This window comes from Corvus cornix, chromosome 7, assembly GCF_000738735.6.
Source record: "Corvus cornix cornix isolate S_Up_H32 chromosome 7, ASM73873v5, whole genome shotgun sequence".
Classification (NCBI taxonomy): Eukaryota; Metazoa; Chordata; class Aves; order Passeriformes; family Corvidae; genus Corvus; species Corvus cornix.
In genome coordinates this window covers 23,532,067-23,550,615 of record NC_046337.1, presented here as the reverse complement: position 1 = coordinate 23,550,615, position 18,549 = coordinate 23,532,067, and the positions used below count along the sequence as shown (strand labels likewise).

The 18,549-nt window shown below is 37.3% G+C and overlaps 1 protein-coding gene across 4 annotated transcripts in view; it reads left to right on the top strand.

The window, feature by feature from the left end:
• Positions 1-1,815: 1,815 nt before the first annotated feature.
• Positions 1,816-18,549, top strand: part of CCDC141 (coiled-coil domain containing 141) — a 71,254-nt gene continuing 54,520 nt past the window's right edge. For 2 of the 4 annotated variants that reach the window (XM_019290139.3, XM_019290137.3), the window contains exons 1-5: positions 1,821-2,186; positions 7,893-8,125; positions 9,134-9,256; positions 16,820-17,011; positions 18,136-18,244. In XM_019290139.3, coding sequence (XP_019145684.1) covers positions 8,024-8,125; positions 9,134-9,256; positions 16,820-17,011; positions 18,136-18,244 — 526 coding nt within the window. In that variant the 5' untranslated portion in view covers positions 1,821-2,186; positions 7,893-8,023. Of the gene's footprint in view, positions 2,187-7,892; positions 8,126-9,133; positions 9,257-16,819; positions 17,012-18,135; positions 18,245-18,549 lie in introns of all 4 variants that reach the window. The other 2 variants (XM_010407289.4, XM_019290138.3) reach the window with 2 other exon arrangements.

The following is an 18,549-nucleotide window of genomic DNA, read 5'->3' as shown; positions in this document are numbered from 1 at the left end:
TTCAGTAACCAAGACCTCTGGAGCAGGTTCAAACCCTCAGAAAAAGGGAGGAAAACACCTCACCCTTCAGGTTCTGGAAGAAGAAATCAAAAGCAACAGCTATAACACAGGAAAGGTGATGCTGTCCTAATGACATGACGAGACATCAGCCTGTGTTCAATTTCCCACACCCAGAGCTTTTTTGCATAGTTAGACCACAAGAAAAGCCACTCCAGGAGTATTAAAAAAACAAAACCATTTTGGGGCTTTATTTTCTTAAAAGTTTTCCACTAGGATAAACATACATTCATTCCAGATGATCTCCCCACAGGATTACACCATGGTGTCTTGTAGTACACGTTGCCATGCAGGCAGCCTGCTCATCATGGTGTCACTTGGCAAGCAGCATGAATATTGATCTGTATAAAGTCTTGGTACTGAGTTTCTGCCCTGTGAACCTCTCCTATTGCAGGTACCCACCCGCTACTGCAGACAGCAGCACTCAGATCCAAAGCAGTTTGAGCACCCAGAACAAGGAACAAATCACCTACTCTTGGTGACTGTTTTTTGCTATGGATGGCAAACAATGGCTCTGAAACCTCCAAATCCATCTTCACTGCTCTTCAGTGTTTAAATAGTACTGCGGGGGGGGGGGGGGGGGAGTTTTGTTTTGGTTTTTTTTAAATTGTAGGCAATGCTTCCTAGATTTATGTGGGACTTGAATTCTGAAGTACAGTGAAGGGCCACTGAAACTCAGAGCGCAGAGCGAGTATCCTCATACCCTGTAGTGACACTCCTGATACATTGGGTAAGCACCCATTTGTTTAACACAGCTCCAGGCAAATAGACTGGGGCGGGTGGGGCTGGAATTCCAAGATTTCATCTCCTAAGTATGTGACACAGTTCAGTACTTACCTGAAAGGAACAGGCAGAACGTGGTATGTGCTCCGTGTTTGAGGTATCAAGGTCTGGAAGAGGGAAATGTGTGACCAGAATGCACAGAGGAATCCTCAAGTGTCAACCTTCAAGTAGCAGTTATACGGGATGGACTTATCTTTTTAAAACAAAAAAAAGCATGCTATTTATAACCCCACTGATAAATGACTTTTTAAAAAGGATTCTGAAGCCTCGTGGTTCTTTATCACCTAAAATTCAACTGCCCTGCTGAATATTTCTTTTCTGGATAACTATCAGAGGTGTAAAGTAATGTTCTGTTAGAAGTGTGGCTGTGAAACGCATTTGTGTACTTGTTCTAAGTTTAGTCTTCTGAAAGTTGTGTTCATGTAACTCAACTTTTCCAAAAAATAGCAACAATATGGCTTTTGCATTTTGGTGTGGTTTGCATGATTGTATCTATTTAATTAGTCTTCTGTTAACTAAATGGCTCATACTGATCTTTTTGCATCACTGCTGGCTGATTGCATTTCATAGGTCTGAACAGAGACTTTTCTCTCTTACAAGATGGTCCTAAGAACCCAGTTACAGTGCATGAACCCTCTGAACAGTCTGTGTGATTTTTAACTGATGTTTTTATTTCACAAGTTTAATACATACGTCTGTATTTATGTGTAAACATTGAAAAAAATGAAACTCAAAGTCTTTTAATACAGCTGAAATGTAAATGTAAGTTAAACACAGAAATTAGAGACATGGGGCCAAAGTGCCACTGTAATAAATTACCTAACTAGTGGTAGTTTGTAGCTGCCCTGAGAGTTAGATGTAGATTACAATCTGCATCTTAATCTTCCTTCTTTACAGAGAGAAAGAGTAGCCTGTCTCACGTCTATATTTGGTGCAGAGTGCATACTCCACTGTGCTAACACACCACATCAGGAAGGAATTTCAAATGCTCCCAAGGAATTTAGTAACAAAAGTCCTGTTGGCTTTCCTTACATGCATGGGCAAGGGAACATAGTAATCCTGTGTAATAAACTGTTCTCTTTCTGCTGCCGCTGCTGGAGCCTGAACAACGGACTAATGAACCCTCTAATGTCTCTTCACCCTCCTGATAGAGTTGAATACCCTGGGCCACCGTCTTTGTTGACAACCTTTCAACTGGGCTGACCTGTGCATTTGCCACCTGTGAGCTGCTAAAACGGCTTCACTTTTGCATTCACCAGAGTAGAGGTCCACAGGCTGTGCAGCATTTGTTTTGGACAACACCCAGTGAGACAGAAATGTTGAGCTTCACCAGGGGTGCTGATGGGGTAAGTTTGTTCTCCAGCTGATTCTGTGGAAACTGGGGAGCCTCCCTGCCATTTCTGCAGTAAACTTAGGAGGATGTGCTGATGTCTTCACCTGGAACATGAGAGAAGACGACATGATCCCTTTGCAATTCACACTTGTGAATTGTTTTCTGTTTTGTTTCAGTTTTTTTACCCCTTTCAAAAGTTAAAATTTTCACTGTTTATATTTTGCCATTATATCTATACTCAAAATAGTCATCAAGTCACTTCTTTCTTATGTCTTTTCTCTAGCTGTGACTTTAAGGAAAGGTGTAAGTCCAACTTGTATTTTTTATTGTCTGTGACAACAAAATCAAATTAAACTTGCTAAAAAACATGATAATGTAACTAATGTGTTTCAGTTTGGAGAAATCTGTTCGGATAGCTTGACTTTGAGGTACAGCTGTTAATCACTTGGAGCTGTCAATGGCTTCAGAATTATTACAGGGGCTCATGCTCCCTTCTCTTCCTTTCCTCAAAGTGCTTTTTATCCTCTTCCTCCAGTTTACTGTTATACGAAACCACCTCACGGGTATCTGCAGGTAAAGAATCTAAAGAATTTTTTTTTTTTTTTTTTCTTTGCATGGGGTTATGTTTAAAAAGGAAAGGAACTTCTTTCTGAAAGCACTAATGTGTTAATCCATTCTCAGAACAAGAAATTTGTTCTGCTGCAGGGGTTCTTAAGAGGAGAATCCAACACCTCAGTTTTTTATGCTGCCCATCTTGAATCATGTGCTAAGATAACAAGATATAAAGAAAGCAGATTAGATGAGCACATTACTGCCAAGCTTAGTTTATTAATTCTGTATTTCTGAAAATAGGGCGATTGTACACTCTTCTAAAATATAAAAATGTAAGCAGTCCCTATGTGCTGCATACCTCTTTATCTTGTATATAAGGCTAGAAAAGCACAGGAAGACAATTTTTAAAATAACAGATGCTAGAAAGAATGGTGTTTGTTTATATAACATTTAGAATCTGGAGTTCTAAATTTAAAGGTTATATGAGCATTCTTAAAATTAATGTGGAGGCTGAAGTGACATTTGGTTGGTAACCCTAGTTAAATTTGTTGGATCTTTTCTATCATTTAATAAATAGTAGAGATTTAGGTGCTATTTTTACAGGTTCTAGGTACAAATAGCATGTATACTTTGTGGGAATCCTCTAAAATCCATAAGGAGGGATACAGGGAAGAGAAAGCTTCAGGGTGAAAGAGTGGGACACGATAAATCGATGACCAGTGGACTGAAATGTTTCAGCTGTCATTGCTCCCCATGTCTGTTTACTGTATGGGTTTTTTAAAATGTTGTTGTCCTTGGAAGCAAACAAACAGTGATTTTTGCTCTTACCATTGGACTAAATTAGCAGTGTTAAGGTGTTTGCTGATTTCTTGATCTCTGTACACTGCTGCTTTTACAGTTAGCAGTGTTGCTTCATTTTCTTTCACAGAGACATGTTCAGTGTGACAGGGATAACTTTCCTTTTGGTATTTTCTCTGCTTTGTGTGCTAATATTTTTTGGGTAGCTTTTTCTTTTCATGCTGATTTCCTAGTGTGGTAAGAAGTGTCTTCAGGACAGGTGATGAAGGAGAAAGTGTAGAAAGGTTTTTGTTAGGGTGATGCACAGGAAGAGTGGGAATATACAAGCTGTAATTCTTCACTATACTTTGATGTTTTAAAATTAATCTGTAACTATTGTTTCTGGAACTGAAACAATACTCCAGGCAACATGGACTATAGTTTGTTCTTGAAACTTTTTGCTGGAGGGAAGCAGGTTGTCTTTTACCCCTTGGGCAGTTTTCCACAGCTGTTTCCTAGCCCTTTACTAGCACTTTTATACTTTCTCTTTCCATGGTGGCAAGGACAGGACAATCTCCTTTTGGGGCCAGCAGGGTCCTGGGCTACTTTAGAGCCCCCCTTTTCCTAAGTTTCCGGGCTCTCAACTGGCAGGGATATACCTTCTGCCTGTGCTGCAGCTCTTACCTACCTGATGTTAATGTCATTTACCCTGGCTGACCCTTTCCCTCTCTCTAGCCCTGCTTGCAGCACCTGTCCTGCCTCCAGAACTTGGCAGCAGTGACCCATCACTGCCATGGGGGAGCCAGGCCCATGAGGGTGCCTGTTGCTCCTGGGTATCTGGGTTTGTCGGAGGACAGACTTCCCTCGGTTTGGTCTGCAACCCAGTCCCAGGGCCCTGCTGGGCCTGTGGAGCAACTTGTGCTGGTCCTCGCCCTGCCTCTGGATGCAGGAAGTTGGTTTGTGCACAGCCTCTGCTTGTCCTGTCACTCTGGCCCTCAGTAGAAAAGGAATGTCTGCAAGGCCCACAGTTCCCTTCTGTTTTCTGTCAGCGTTCTCTCCAGGGCAGCTCTCTGCAAGAAAACTTCTTTCCATCTCAGTGTTAAGAAAGAGATGACGTTCCAAGTTCCTGTTCCCCACAGGCCATCCATGTACTGTCTGGTCTCTGGGATGAGGTGCCTCTGTCTCCTGCCTTTCTCCCCTGACTGCTGCCAGGATGGTTTTTATCATTCTTGCTTTGGGGTTTTAGGAATACTTGGTTAGAATCTCAGTTTGTCACCCTGGAAACTTATTCAACCAGTGTAGGGTAAAGAGGAGCCTCTTCCAGGAGAAATACCTGCCTCCTGCTCAACCTTCACCCTTGATGTGACCTCCATGGCTGTTTTATGAGCTGTTTTGTTTTATGCTTGCTATCATGCCCTCATTCCTGATGATACCTGGAAATGGTCCCTACTCAAAAGGAAAGACCATGGGAACCAGTAAAAAGCCACAAGCACAGACTTGGAGAAGACTGATGTCTTTGTCCCTCTTTCAGGTGGGGCTGTGGAAGCAGTGTTTATACACCTTTTTGCAAGCCCCATGAAGCCCATCAGTTTGAGGGATCCTTCTTTGCTGTGTATGCCTGTTCTCCCAGGTGTGAGACAAGAGGAGACCCACTACATTTACAAACTGGTCAAAGTGAAGGACCTTGCATCTTTGGGGCTGCAGGGAGTGAGCTTTGTCTCTCCCAGAGGCATTTTCATAGTGCACCAGTAGTTCCAACACTCTCAACAGAAATAAACTTATCTCCAAAAAAAACACATCCTTTTTCTATGCATCACTGTCAAAACTGGGATTAGCACACTTTGCTTGCTACACATGAGAAAAACCTGTGGATAGGACACCCTATGTGCTGAAAATGAAGTGAATTTTTTCACATTTACCTCTCAAATCCTTTTTACGTACAGTTGTTTCAGATAATACATGACATTATTTACACCAGAGAGACTTGGATCTTTTTTTTTGCTTTCCTGAGATTGGTTCCTTTGTTCCTTTGTTCAGTTTTGTTGTTTCCTGTGGACAGTTGGTGAATATTCCTTGCTTCTTGTCATTCTTACTCTCTTCTTTCACACAGTAGTAGCAAAGGGAAAATATTTCTTTCTCCTGACACAAATAGCCTGCCTTTTTCTGGCTGCTACCAGGATTTTTGTTTGTTTCAGACAGAGGAACAGACAGGTAAGTAAACAAGACAGAGAAAGGCATGCTTGTTAAATTTTGTTCCCTTGGACACAGCTGAAATGGGCCATCATGCAGTTCTAAGATCCTCATTTTTTTCTCCCAGGGTTGTGTTCTAAGACACATTTTGATTCCTTGATACCTTTTCTCTGCCTGCTACTCTGATGTTTCCCTGTCTCTATCTTGTATGCTTAGCACAAGATGAATAAATATGATATCCATTCATTTGTTATCAGACCTTCTGAATCACTTGTCTCAGTTGTTGCCAAATTTGCTTATAGTCAACTTCTTGAGTGTGGCATTTTTCCCTTATTTCCAGCTGTCAGCACTGTGAAAAATGATACCTCATTTAACTTGAATGAAAAACAGCTCTTATGTCTGGCTACCCCAGGGAGATGATGGATTGGCCCAACTTGTGCTGTGAAAAAATACACTTAGAATGTTCTTCTGAGAGAACAAAAACTCAAGGACATAATACCAAAATTGGTTTGTAACTCCTTTTGTAAGAGTAAAAAGAAGTCTGGCTGGTTTTTCCTAATTAGTTTTTCCACCAACCAAGTGCTGTTTGTCCTCCAAGTGCTGTCCTGCCTGCAGGGTGAAAAATCCAAAATTGCTTGTCTTCTGGAATGTGTTTTTGAAAGCTGGAGTATTTAGCAGGTTTTGTAGAATGGATCTATCTTCCATTCAAACCAAAATAGGGCTCTCTAATGTTTCAATTCGGAAGTTTTCTTTAGGACTTCTGTCTCCCAGGTTTTGTGTTGGGATTAAATACCAAATTTTTGTTCTGCCATACCTATCACAGGAGTACATATTAGTCCCAAGGTGATCTGTCTAATATTTCAGTGGCAGGGTCCCTGGGCCTCTTACAGGTGTTACAAAGAGTTTCAGAAAACTATGTGATATTTGTTCCTTGGTTGGCAGCTTGAAGCTTCCATGGTTGTGATTCAGCACAAGGGATGGATTTTCTCTGCCAAGCCCATTTTGTTCAGCACAAACAACATAAAGGGCTTCTTCATATCCTGTTTGAAACTCATGGTTTGAAGGTGGTGCTCAGATTAAGGTTATAATCTGCCAACAATTGGAGGGCAGAGAAATGAACGAGCAAAAAGAATAATGCCACCTTGACACATCAATTGAAATTCCCTGTAACTACCTTAAGTTTCTCCTAGTCCAAACTATTTTAGAATTTTCTTCCAGATCTTGGTTCCACTGCAGGTGTGCATGTTCTTGTTTGTAATTAGCAAATCTAGTTTATATAAAAATGTATTTAAATGTTAAATATTTTTAAACAAACCAAACAAGCAGATGCTTAGGGGAGACTTATGCAAGTAGTTTCTTGGGTGGAATTGTTTTTCCAGAGTGGCTTGCAAGCCGAAACAGCAGTGTCACTTTCTCAGCTGTTCTGTGGAAGGAAACCCAGCAGCTGTTGTCCTAGTGTGGGCTACTTGTGGCATGCTCTGGACTAGTGGCAATAAAATTAATATGCCAAACCAATACTGTAATCTAAATGTGTCTAATAATTCCCCACACTGAATAAAAAACTTCAGGGGAGTTTAAGCAACTATTAAAGAGGTCTTCCTTATACTCATTTAGATCAAAATGAAGACTGTAGAAACAATTTAAGATTAAATTGAAAAGCAGGAAAATTATCTTGATCTTAGAGAGGAATAAAATATTCCTTAAGAATTCAAGGTACTTGGTTTCCTTCTCTGTTTGTTATGGTCACTATACCTTTAAGTAATTTTGGATTAAAAATCCCCTGTTTTGATTTAGCATTTGATTTATATACACACCCCCATCCTGTTTAAAGACTTTGATTCAGCAGAAGAATCACGTTGAACATATATATTCAGTAACTAGTAAGCGAGAAAGTATTTTACTTGTATAATGTGAAAATGTAGATTCGATGGTTGCATGTTTGAAACCTCATAACACTGAGTTTGTCTGTATAGAATCAATGGTAATTTTTTTTCTAGCTGTTTTAATTTGAGAACCTTTTTTGATTTGGTTAGCTGGTGTCAGGTGATGTCCATGGAAGAAGCCCTTCACACTTCAGATGGTGACAGAAAAGAACAGGCAGCTTAATGCTACCAAACTAGGGGTGTGTCAAATCTCTCTCAAGAATGATAAACTCAATGGAGTTGTCTATTTTTAACCTCCTGTTCTTTCCTTTGGGCAGACTAATCAGTGTTAGCTGAGCCACTTCACTGAATGAATCCAAGCGACTCTGGTGCTTTCTGAAATGAGCAGTGGACCCTGAAAGAGCGTTTCAAGTCTGCTTTGATGTATGAAGTCCCATTGTGAAACACGATGTCAGATGAAGCCAGTTCGGAGCAGAAGCCTTCTACAACAACAGTCAGTTCAGTGGCTGTGCAGGCTGGGGATGCCAGTATTGTTATAGCTGTGCTTAAGGTGAGGCAGCGACTGCTGGCACGTCTGTTCTTGTCTCTCTGTTACTCCCTGATTAACGCTTCTTTTAAATATTCTGGAAAATGAGCAGTTAGCATAAAATGATACAGCAAGGTCATTTGATTAGTCAATAGCTAATAGAGTTTTCTTGGAAGTTAACACCTGTTTCTGTTCATGATTACTGTTTGTGGCTTTTGGGTCGTTGGGTTATTTTTTTCAAATAGGATAAATAATTTGGTCAAAATATGTAGGCTCTTAGAGGGAAATAGTTCCTCTTACTCTGTCTAAAAAGAGATCAATGAAGAGTGGCATAAAAATGTGTTTAAAAGCACGATGATTGTAGTTAAGACTCCCTGAATAATTTTAACCTGTACTCAGCAATAACTTTACACAATAAGTGGTTCTACAAACTCCACAGATGAGGTATTTTCTAGGGAAAACAAATACGGTCTAAACCTGATTATGAGTAGTTGTTTTCGAAAGCTGTGAATTCACAGTCCCACGTGTTTCAGTAAAGCCCTTGTGTGCATACAGTTGTGCTTATAAGCACCTAAAGCCCTGTCTTGTGACCTAGAATCTACACCTACACTTTGCATAAAATTTGGCATTGGGAGCTGGATGCTAGTAATGAATCCCAGCTGGAATTTATTGGCAACTTGATTTTTCATTCTCCAGGCAACTTGGAAAACATGCTAACCTCAGCCACTAGAGTTTGTTTGTAATGCAGAATAAGGTGATAATGAGTTGAGTTGTCACCTAATTCAGGTAATTATTCAGGATGGTTTACATCAGTTGTGGGATATTGTAGTACCTTCTGGATAACTCTAGTCTGGGATTTTGTCACCTGTGAAGTAACTGAATGAAGTTTATACTGTATTCTCAGTGTCTTCATTGCGTGTATGGTCCCTGTGCTCCTATGCCTATGGAAAGTACATGTGAGCTGAGAGTGTGAGTAAATAAATGAAGGAAACCTTGTGTTTTCTGAAGTCTGTAACTGTTTACTTATTACAGTGTGGAAAATGGGTGAAGCTTCAGCTGGCTGAATCAACACCAAATATATTGGAAATTGGCAGCAATCAAGATGAGACTAAAAAACTACTTCAAGATCATGAATTCCTCCTATCTAAGCTGAAGGTAAGATGTGATAAAAAAAATTCCTCGAGTCATTATCGTTCAGGTACAACAGCTGATGTAGCTGCCTGTGCCTCCTATTGCAGTGTGGTAGTTAGGTTAAACTCCACATAGGAAAAAAACGTATGTGCAGCCTTTGTCAGTGTAGCAGATCTTCAGTGGCCTTTGTGGGTTCTTTCCAATTCAGGATATTCTATAATTTTCTGGAAATTAGGCTTCTTCACTGGAGAAATATGCTTCTGACAGCATCAGTAAAGACAGTTTTTTCCACTTTATACATCAGTGCCAAGTCAGGTGAAAAAATCCTATAGCCCTCCTGTAGCCCTCAGTAACTGCTAAATATAAGGGAATGTCAAGTCATTTTTTTAATTCTCCGAAGTTGTGAAAAGTTTGATTATTTTATAACAGCTCTGAACACAAGCAAGCTCCTTGTGTGTCTGAAGTATATATTCCACAAACATTTTCACTGAATGTTAATTGATATAAGTTGCATTAGGAATGATACTGTTCGATTAAAACAGCTTGTCTTGATCTATGAAGATTTTAGCTAAGTAACACTCCTAAAATAAGATTTTGGCATTCTTGAGAGCAGATTATAAGAACGGTGGCATTTGGACACTGAGTGACAGGCTTACATGAACAAACTGAATTATGTTATATGGGGGTGTTTGACACTGAGAGAAGTCTGAAGGCACCTAAAAAGAAATTTTGTTTTAATATTTCGATAGGGCAGGTTGACTTTATATATGTAGACAAATAAATTCCTCTAACATCTTTGAAGCTATGAACAGTAACTTATTTATTTAATTTTGGGGGGATTACATAAACTTTAGATCTGAAAGAGCCAACGTGATTTGGATAGGATCAAGTATTTGATTTGATACCAATGACTATGTGCTTCCCCAATCATTAAAAATCTCCAATGTGTCTGAGGTAATTCAATACGGTATATAGAGAATGCTGCTAATGCAGTGCATTGCGTGGACTTTGAAGAGTATGGAAGAGTATGATGACCAAATGCACAAAACCAACCAAAATACCCAAATCCTAGAGAGAGGTGGTTTTGCTTTCTTTTTTTATGCAAGTGCCACATCTTTGTTGTCACTAGTGCAACATTTGGGTATTCTTGGAATAAGCTACTGTGTCCTGTTTGAGCAATTCAGAATTAGCTGAGTTTACACACTGATGACAGGAAGGAGCTGATTATTCTTCTAATTTTCAAAACTAAATATTAAAGAGTGGAAAAAGAAAACAGTAATTCCCATCGTTGTATGAAAAATGAAGTTTCAAATAACATTTTAGTATGGAGTCAAATCAGATCAGAAAATTTATTATGCATAAACTGTTAAAGAATGTTTGTCATCCAAATACATTGGGAACAAATACTCATTATTTCATGTTTTATACCTGTGGTCCTTGCAAAATTTGGCATTGATTAATGAATATTCTATAAAAGAATTAAGTTCAAAATGACTGCTTTTTCCTCAATAATATAAGCTGTGATAATAAGGGACTGCAATGTTGTTACAATTCTTCCTGGCTGTACATTTTACAGCCATGACCATTTGTGACTTATAGTAAGCTGTTAACACTTGTCAGTAATTACTTAGTCTTAAGTCACTAAATCCACTCATGAAAAGTTTTTCCAAGATTGATTATTAGTTTTTAAAATATTGCTTATAGTTATTTTTTCCCCTTAGCATTTGATAATTATGCATTAACTGTATGAAGATGGGTAAGAGGCAGTTTGGATTGTTTTCCCATTTCTTTTTTATTGTTGTAAAAAATAAAAGGAAAATAAATCCTGACAGATACGCATACTTGATATGCATGTGCTTAACTTTGCTGATTATTCTAACCCAATTCAAAATTAAACTTTTGTGCAGGTCAGGCAAAAATTCTTGAATGAATAATGATTCAATCATGAAACTAGTCCTGCTTAAGGGAAGAGTTAGATGATTAATACTAAATACATCTTCGGAATCAGTGGAGATGTACCTACTGACTTTTAGAAGATAATTGATGGAATAGTTGTCCATTCTGGCATTATCGCATGTTCTTCTGTAAACTTGTTCTAGGTTTTGATCATCCCTTTGCTTTTTAGCTTCACTATTCTCATCCCAGTATATTTATTGCAAATTATAATCAAAATATTCAGGCCAAATTCTTTTGTCAGCATAATATGTTGAAGATTCACAGGTGTAAATAAGGACAAAATCTGGCATAGTGACCAGTGGTCAGTTTACAGTACTTCTGATGCTAGAGGAAAAGGAATGTAATCCAGCTCAGTGTTTCAGGGAATTGGTTTTGATTTAGCAATATTAACAGGGTTAAAAAAGCCCAAACAGCCGGTTTGGCACTCAGTAGGGCAGATGGTACTTTAAAGAGTAATTGGAATAGACTTGTTGAAAGAGAAAACAGTAACTTCTACAACATTTTGAAAGTTCTTTTAATGTTCGGAATTATTGTGATAAAAATTGATGTGTGTTCTTCAGGGCCTTAGGGAAAAACATATCAAAAATACTTTGCTTTGATAGAGTATACTCTATCATAGTCATTACTGATTTACATTTGTTCCATTAAATTTAGGAATTAGGAACATCCTACTACTTAAATAAAAAGCAGAATACAACTTTTGAAAAGGGCCCTACTTCAAATGTTTATGTATTAGGAAACAGATGTGTCATTATTAATAGAGTTAAAAGAATAAATGTTGAACAGGAAAGATTAAAACTGAGACTAAACAGAGAACATGTATGGCATGTTTACATCCAGTTAAAATTCCCCTCAGTAGTCTCATCTAATATGTTCTGATTCTGTTGCTGTTTTGCTCAATCAGACCATATCAGCAATACCAGTTTTGTTGAAACCATTAACTTCTGTGATTTCATATAAGTCTCTTTCCCAATATCTGCCTCATCCCTCTTTTGGTGACTTTCAGCAGGTTTATATGTTCTGAAAATATAAATATATGTATATATGCATTTTGATGTCTCATTCTTCACTATTAAAAAAGAAAAAGAGAAGAATCAAACCTGTAGAACCTGAGACAAATCTTCCAGGAGATAAAATGATATAGATTGCACTTTCCGTGGATTTCTCTGCCTTTCTTCTGTTTCCAACAGAAATGCTACCTGGAGATAACATAGATTGCTTAGTGTTTGAGTCTCTCAATAGTAAAGCTCACTGGATCATCTGGAGGGAAAAAAGAGAAAAAGAAAAAAGTGTTGCATGTGTGTGTCCATAACAATGTTAAAATTCCCAATAAGGCATTCTTGGTTTGCTTCCAAAGTTCTGGTTTTTATCATGACAGAGACTGTGGCAGAACAGCCACAAAACTGAAGTGAATCTAGCCCATAAACTTAAGTTTAAAACCATCATTGTTATTAATTTGGCTCATGAATCTGAGGATTGTTCCTAATTATTTTATTTAATTCACACAGCATAAATTGCAAAATAGTCATTTATACACTAATAGCCAAGAAAAACAAATTAGAAAATTACATTCTTCAAAAAGCACTAATATAATACACTAATTTTTGTATTTGGTATCTTTTAAATATGCCTTTCTGTTATTTCAAGTAAAAATATTTTCAAAATGCTTATTTTTCAGTAATTTTGCCATGGAAGAAATTATTTGTTAATATTTTCTCAATTATTGGCAATTAATTTTTGAGGTCCCCAACAGTACAATTAGCAACAAAGTTCAGCTGCGTTTTTATCAAACCAGAGCTGATTTTTGCAAGTGATTTGAACAAAAAAAAAAAAAAGAAAAGGAAAAGGTAAAATGTAATAAATATCTTTTTTCAGTGTTAGTTCAGCTCACTTATCAATTTCAATATTTGTATGAACAAAATTCCAACCAAAATAGTATTTGTCTCGAAGTAGCTTTATGACTGTTTTCTGGGCTTCAAGTTAACAACAGTGTTGTATAATTTCAGCACTGCCTTTTAGCACTAACTAAAGGCTAATTTTAGCAGCACCTCAGTGCTAAGAGAATGGGAGGGTAGTTTACACCTCTGAAAATTCCAAGTGATGGAGTCAGTGTGCAACACTCAGGAAAGGCAAAAGATAATTTCCTCCTCTCATTCCTTGCTCTTTTAACAGAAGGAAAAGTACCCAAAATATGGACTATGAACAAATTAATACAGTAGCTATATTATTCAACACGGCTTACACATTACTATTCTAGACCTTCAGTTATTTTTATTCTGTCTTTGCTACAAGAGCAGAGGCAAATGTGCCCTGGGAAGGAGTGGGGAAGGGGCGCGGCTGCCCAGCAGCTGCCTTGCCAGGCAGGGAACATTCCTGCTGCAGGCCTTCGATTGCAGCCCCTGAGTATCCCTTCAGCCCAGCTGAACCAGAGCATTGCTCCCTTTGAGCTGCCAGTGCTCTACTTTTGGGATGGTGGAGTTACACGTATTATATATATTTAATAGAAATTGAAATTGGTCTGTTCTTTTTAAAGCAATGCTTTTTTGACATGGTTTTACTGACAGCAACAGAATTTGCATGTTTGTACAAGCTCCTTTTTGACTACATGCTAGGCATTCCTTGTGTTGTCAAGCTTCATTCCAGCTTCTCAAAGAGAACCATACTCTTGTGTGTGTTCACAGGGAATGAAAGTTCATAGGAAGAAACAAACAGCATGTGAAGTGAAACATATTCATATCACATAATTGTTAATTTGAGAAATAACAGCATCATGTACTCAGAACTAGATGAGCTAGATGCATTTCTTTTCTTTTGCCCATTCAGACTGAAAAAATAAACACAAACCCAGACATTTTCAGGAAAGAATATCCTTCCTATTCTTTTTCTGCTCTGTTGAAAAAATAAATATATTTTAAAATGTATTATTTGAGAAGTCAATAGAAAACTGAAACATGAGATTTCAAAAATGTTTGAAATAATTTTAATTCTTTACTGGAAAGCTATATTAAGTTAAGTCAATTAATAAAAGCCTTATTAAAATTCCGGTCTCTATGAAATATTTTGTTTTCCATAAGTCATCATTTTTTGATGGAAATACACATTTTTCTACTAAGTTTTCTTCTAGATCAAGAGACACAAGTCGGAAAAAAGGAAATACCAATTGGATATTAGAAAAAAAAATATTTGACCATGAAAATGATTACATTCTGGAACAGGTTGTGCAGAAAAGTTCTGGAATTTCCATTGTTAGGGATATTTAAGACTTCATGGGCTAAGTCCTTGAGTAACTAGAGCAACGGGTTAGACAGATGACCTGAAGAGTCCCGTTCAAATTATTCCTTGACTCTGTGTTGATAAAACATTTATATTTCAAAGATAAAAAGAAGAAAACCAGTAATATCAGTCTACTTCATTTAAGGATAAACTTTTGCCATATGTAGTATATAGAAACTAGCATAGTTGAGGATAATTATTTGCAAAGTTCACAGTAACTAGTAGCTTTACAGTTGTGGGAAGCATAATTTTAAACTCATGGCAATAAAACCTTAATAGCACTCTGACCATCTTAGGTATTTGAATTGTTTCTCAAAAAAAGAGTAGTTTCCTCTAAAATATTTCTCTCTCTTTTTTTTTTTATTAGTCTGTCTTTTCAAAATGTAACTTTTTCTGTTGCTGGGGAAACAAGACAACATGACAACTGTTGTGATATTGGGTTTTTTTGTAGGGTTACAGGGGCTATTGTTTGAAGGCAATAAAATACACACCTGTTTTAAAAGAGCAAACCATACTCAACCATGCTCAGGAAAAAATTAAGTCTGTATTTCAAAATTTCCATTAATCAGTTCTAAACCCTAAAAGGCTATTACACATAGCAGTTCCATAATTCTCTTTCTTTTGTAACTTTATGCACACTAGTTTTGCATTTCATTAAATGCAGCAGTTTAGTTTGCTTTAACTTTCTAATTTTCTGTGGTTGGATTTGAATTCATCTCATAGTAACTGAATTTTTAAAAATTCATGGAGCATGACTGATAGCTTTTGAAAACTATTCCAGTTTTCTCTGTGTCTTAGGGATTATGTGCCTCACAGCTAATCAATTACTAGAAAACATAGCCTACTTGTCAGGGACAAATGTTAATTAACAACCTGTTCAGAAAAAAGACTTCTCAAAGAAGAAAATCTACTTCTCAGTCCTATACCATTTGTGTAGCATTCATCTTGCATAGTTAGGAAACATTTAGCATTTGAAATGTCTTTTAAATATGTTGAAGCTGATGTAATATTAGGATAAAAGCATACCTAGTTTTATTTCAAAATATGAAATAGTCAGCTCTTTAAAAAGCTAGTCTTTGCCAAGAAATTCCAAGTGGAACTACCTCAGATGTCACTCGGTTTTCTACAGTGTATTCAGAACAGCTGTGAAAGTGGTCTGATCATTTTGGTAAAATTAACCTTCTAGTGACGAGCAGTTTGTGTGTAAAGTTCTGAAAATATTTTACCCCATTTTTTTTATGTTGGCATTGTCATGACTATAATGCTTCTCATTAATTGATATTAAGATTTGAGTTAGTAAAGAGACTATCAATATCTCATATATTAATTTCATTCCTGTTATATTAGTTACAGAGCCGGTCTAGAATGTTAATAAAATTTCATGTTGGATAATTAATGAATGCCACTACTTTTACAGAGTTGTTGTGCATGTAACAATTTTATGCCTCATCAAGAAAGAAACATCATAAAGGCTTCTTTAAGTGCTCTACTTCATCAACTTTTTATCTGGTGGTATAAAAATGGCTGTTAAATTTGCTTAATAAAAATTTCTTTTCACATTACATATTCATGTGGTAGCAGCTCTAATAACAAAAAAGAAAGTGACACTATGAATTCCTGCTGATGATTAAACCCAAGATGGGGGTTGGGAAGAATACAGAAGAAATGCTAATCGATTTTTCTGACACACTGAAGGTTTGTAACCTAAGATGGAAATGGGCCAGCAGTTATCTTTCTTGTGGTGAGATTAATAAAGGGAATGAAACACAGAAGAATTATTTTGACAATTGAGCATTATTATTTGGTGGCCAGCTTGAGCAATGCAGCAAACTGAACTTGAAACACTTAGATGGGGTTTCTTGGAGAATACATGCTTATATTCAAGCCACTCTTGTCTGGATTGCATTGTAGTTATCAGAAACTTATGAGTAAATTACCTTACAAACTTCTAGAACTTCTAACGTTCAGTAATGTAATATGATGACATATGAAAGAGGATTCAAAATATGTGCACTGCTACCACTTTGAGGAACACAGGAAGATCTGTGTTTATGGAGATGTAAAAATGTTGGAGTCTAAATATTAGACCTAAAATAATAAATTCTCTTACCTCTTGTTTATACGTGAATTTTATAAAAATATTGCCCCTTAAGTGCAGATGAAATTCAGAAACTTGCTGTAAAACATGCAGAAATAGCTACACTCCTATCACTAGGAACTGGAAATAAAGCAGGAGTAGGAGGCTTGTGGCTAGTTTGTTAGACCCACTATAAAAGTATCCTGACACCAGTATCAGCACACTGTTTTGGATTTTGTTTACAGATTTCTTACATTTGTTTTGGTATTTTTCCTTCCCAGGCTTTGGAAGACAAGGTATGGGACCTGCTGCAGGAAGCAGACAAGGTTGCAGATGAGAACAAAGAAAAGAGTCAGGTTTATGATGCCATGGCAGAGACCCTTGGAGATGCATGGGATGCCCTCATCATTATGTTAGAGAAGCGACAGGCACTGCTGGAACTTACTTCAGTGTTCTTTGAAAACGCTCTGGAGGTTTGTATTTAAATCAAATAACTATTAATTTGGAGCTGCCCTCGTTTGATGGGTACTCTGACCACTCTAATTTTAATGTGTTATATATTGTTCATTGTATTCCTTAAGGCTGAGGCAAACAAGAAAATTAAAATCTTGGGATGCATCCTTCCTTTTACACCTTTCGGATAGCACAGGATGAAGCTGAACCAAAAACCATGTCTACTTTAAGAAATATTTTAGTCACAAAGTCTCCAAAACTCGTACTTGACAGAAAATGCCAGTGAAAAGTGGAACTGGACCAAAACCTAAAATATGTATTTCAGTGGCTATGGACATTCTGCAGAATATCTTTCATTCCTTATGATTAAAATTATTTGGCATTGAAAGAACTTATTCTCAGGTGCCTTCACTAATGCACACTGGTAATTGGCCACTGAAGGTTTTACACTGAAATATCCATAAACTTATGGTATTAAATAAAGCAATCATTAGTCTAACTTGACAGTCATTTACCTGAGACTTTGATGTACAGATGGACACAAAAGAACAACTGTGTGATCCCTGTTTATCTATCTCTTAACCTAATTCACTGATACACACAGGGAGCTAAGAAAGAGAGGGATTCCATACCCTGCAGGTATGTGTGCCCACTCTGTGTAGCCTCATGATCAACCATCCCCACATCCTGGAACTTGAAAAGCTTAATAATTCTCCCTGATAATTTTGTTTCTATAGTATGCCAGTGCAACCTATAAGTTGCAGAAGAAACCATGGGACTACTAACTGCCCTAAGAAGTCAAAGATCATCAATCTACTAATTATTGTGTCCTTATAATGTGTATTATGCGAAGAAATTAGATTTGGCATAAGGCTTTGTAGGAAAGATGATTCACAAAGTGGCAAACTGTAATTACAGATTATGTCAACAAAAGTCCTTCAATCAATCAGTGCCTCAAAGAAAAAAGCAACTCAGAAGGTGCATGGAGGCCACAAAGCATCTGTATTTGGCAGTCACTAAAAATGCCTTTCTCCAAGAATTTACAAATTTTCATGAACTTTCCCAATTACACAGAGATTATGATGTAGCCATGAAGAACAAAATTATACTGTGCTTGTCCTTATCCTTTGTTTTCTTAATGCAGTTTGCTGTTAAAATTGACCAAGTTGAAGATTTCCTGAAAAATGCTCAAGAGTTTGACAATATTGACTCTTTGAGAGAACTTCTTCTGCAACAAGAGCATCATACAAAAGGTACAAACTGTATTCCACTCCTGATAGCATGTGATTGTGTACTGACTTCTTGAAGGAATAATTTTATTCTTCCTGTGCATATTAAAACAAAATCTTTTAACAAATATGCAAATACTCTTTTTGGAAAAATATAATGGTGACATAGCTTTTTAGCAGATTTGCTGAAAGATATGAAACTCCTGGTTTCAAGCTAGCCCTTCCATCTTTGTTGCTGCAGAGTGGGCAGTGGCAAGCTTGTACTCTGATTTCAGGGCAGTTCAGGTCCAGTGAACTGCTAAGAAACCAAACTGACTTTTAGTGCTGAT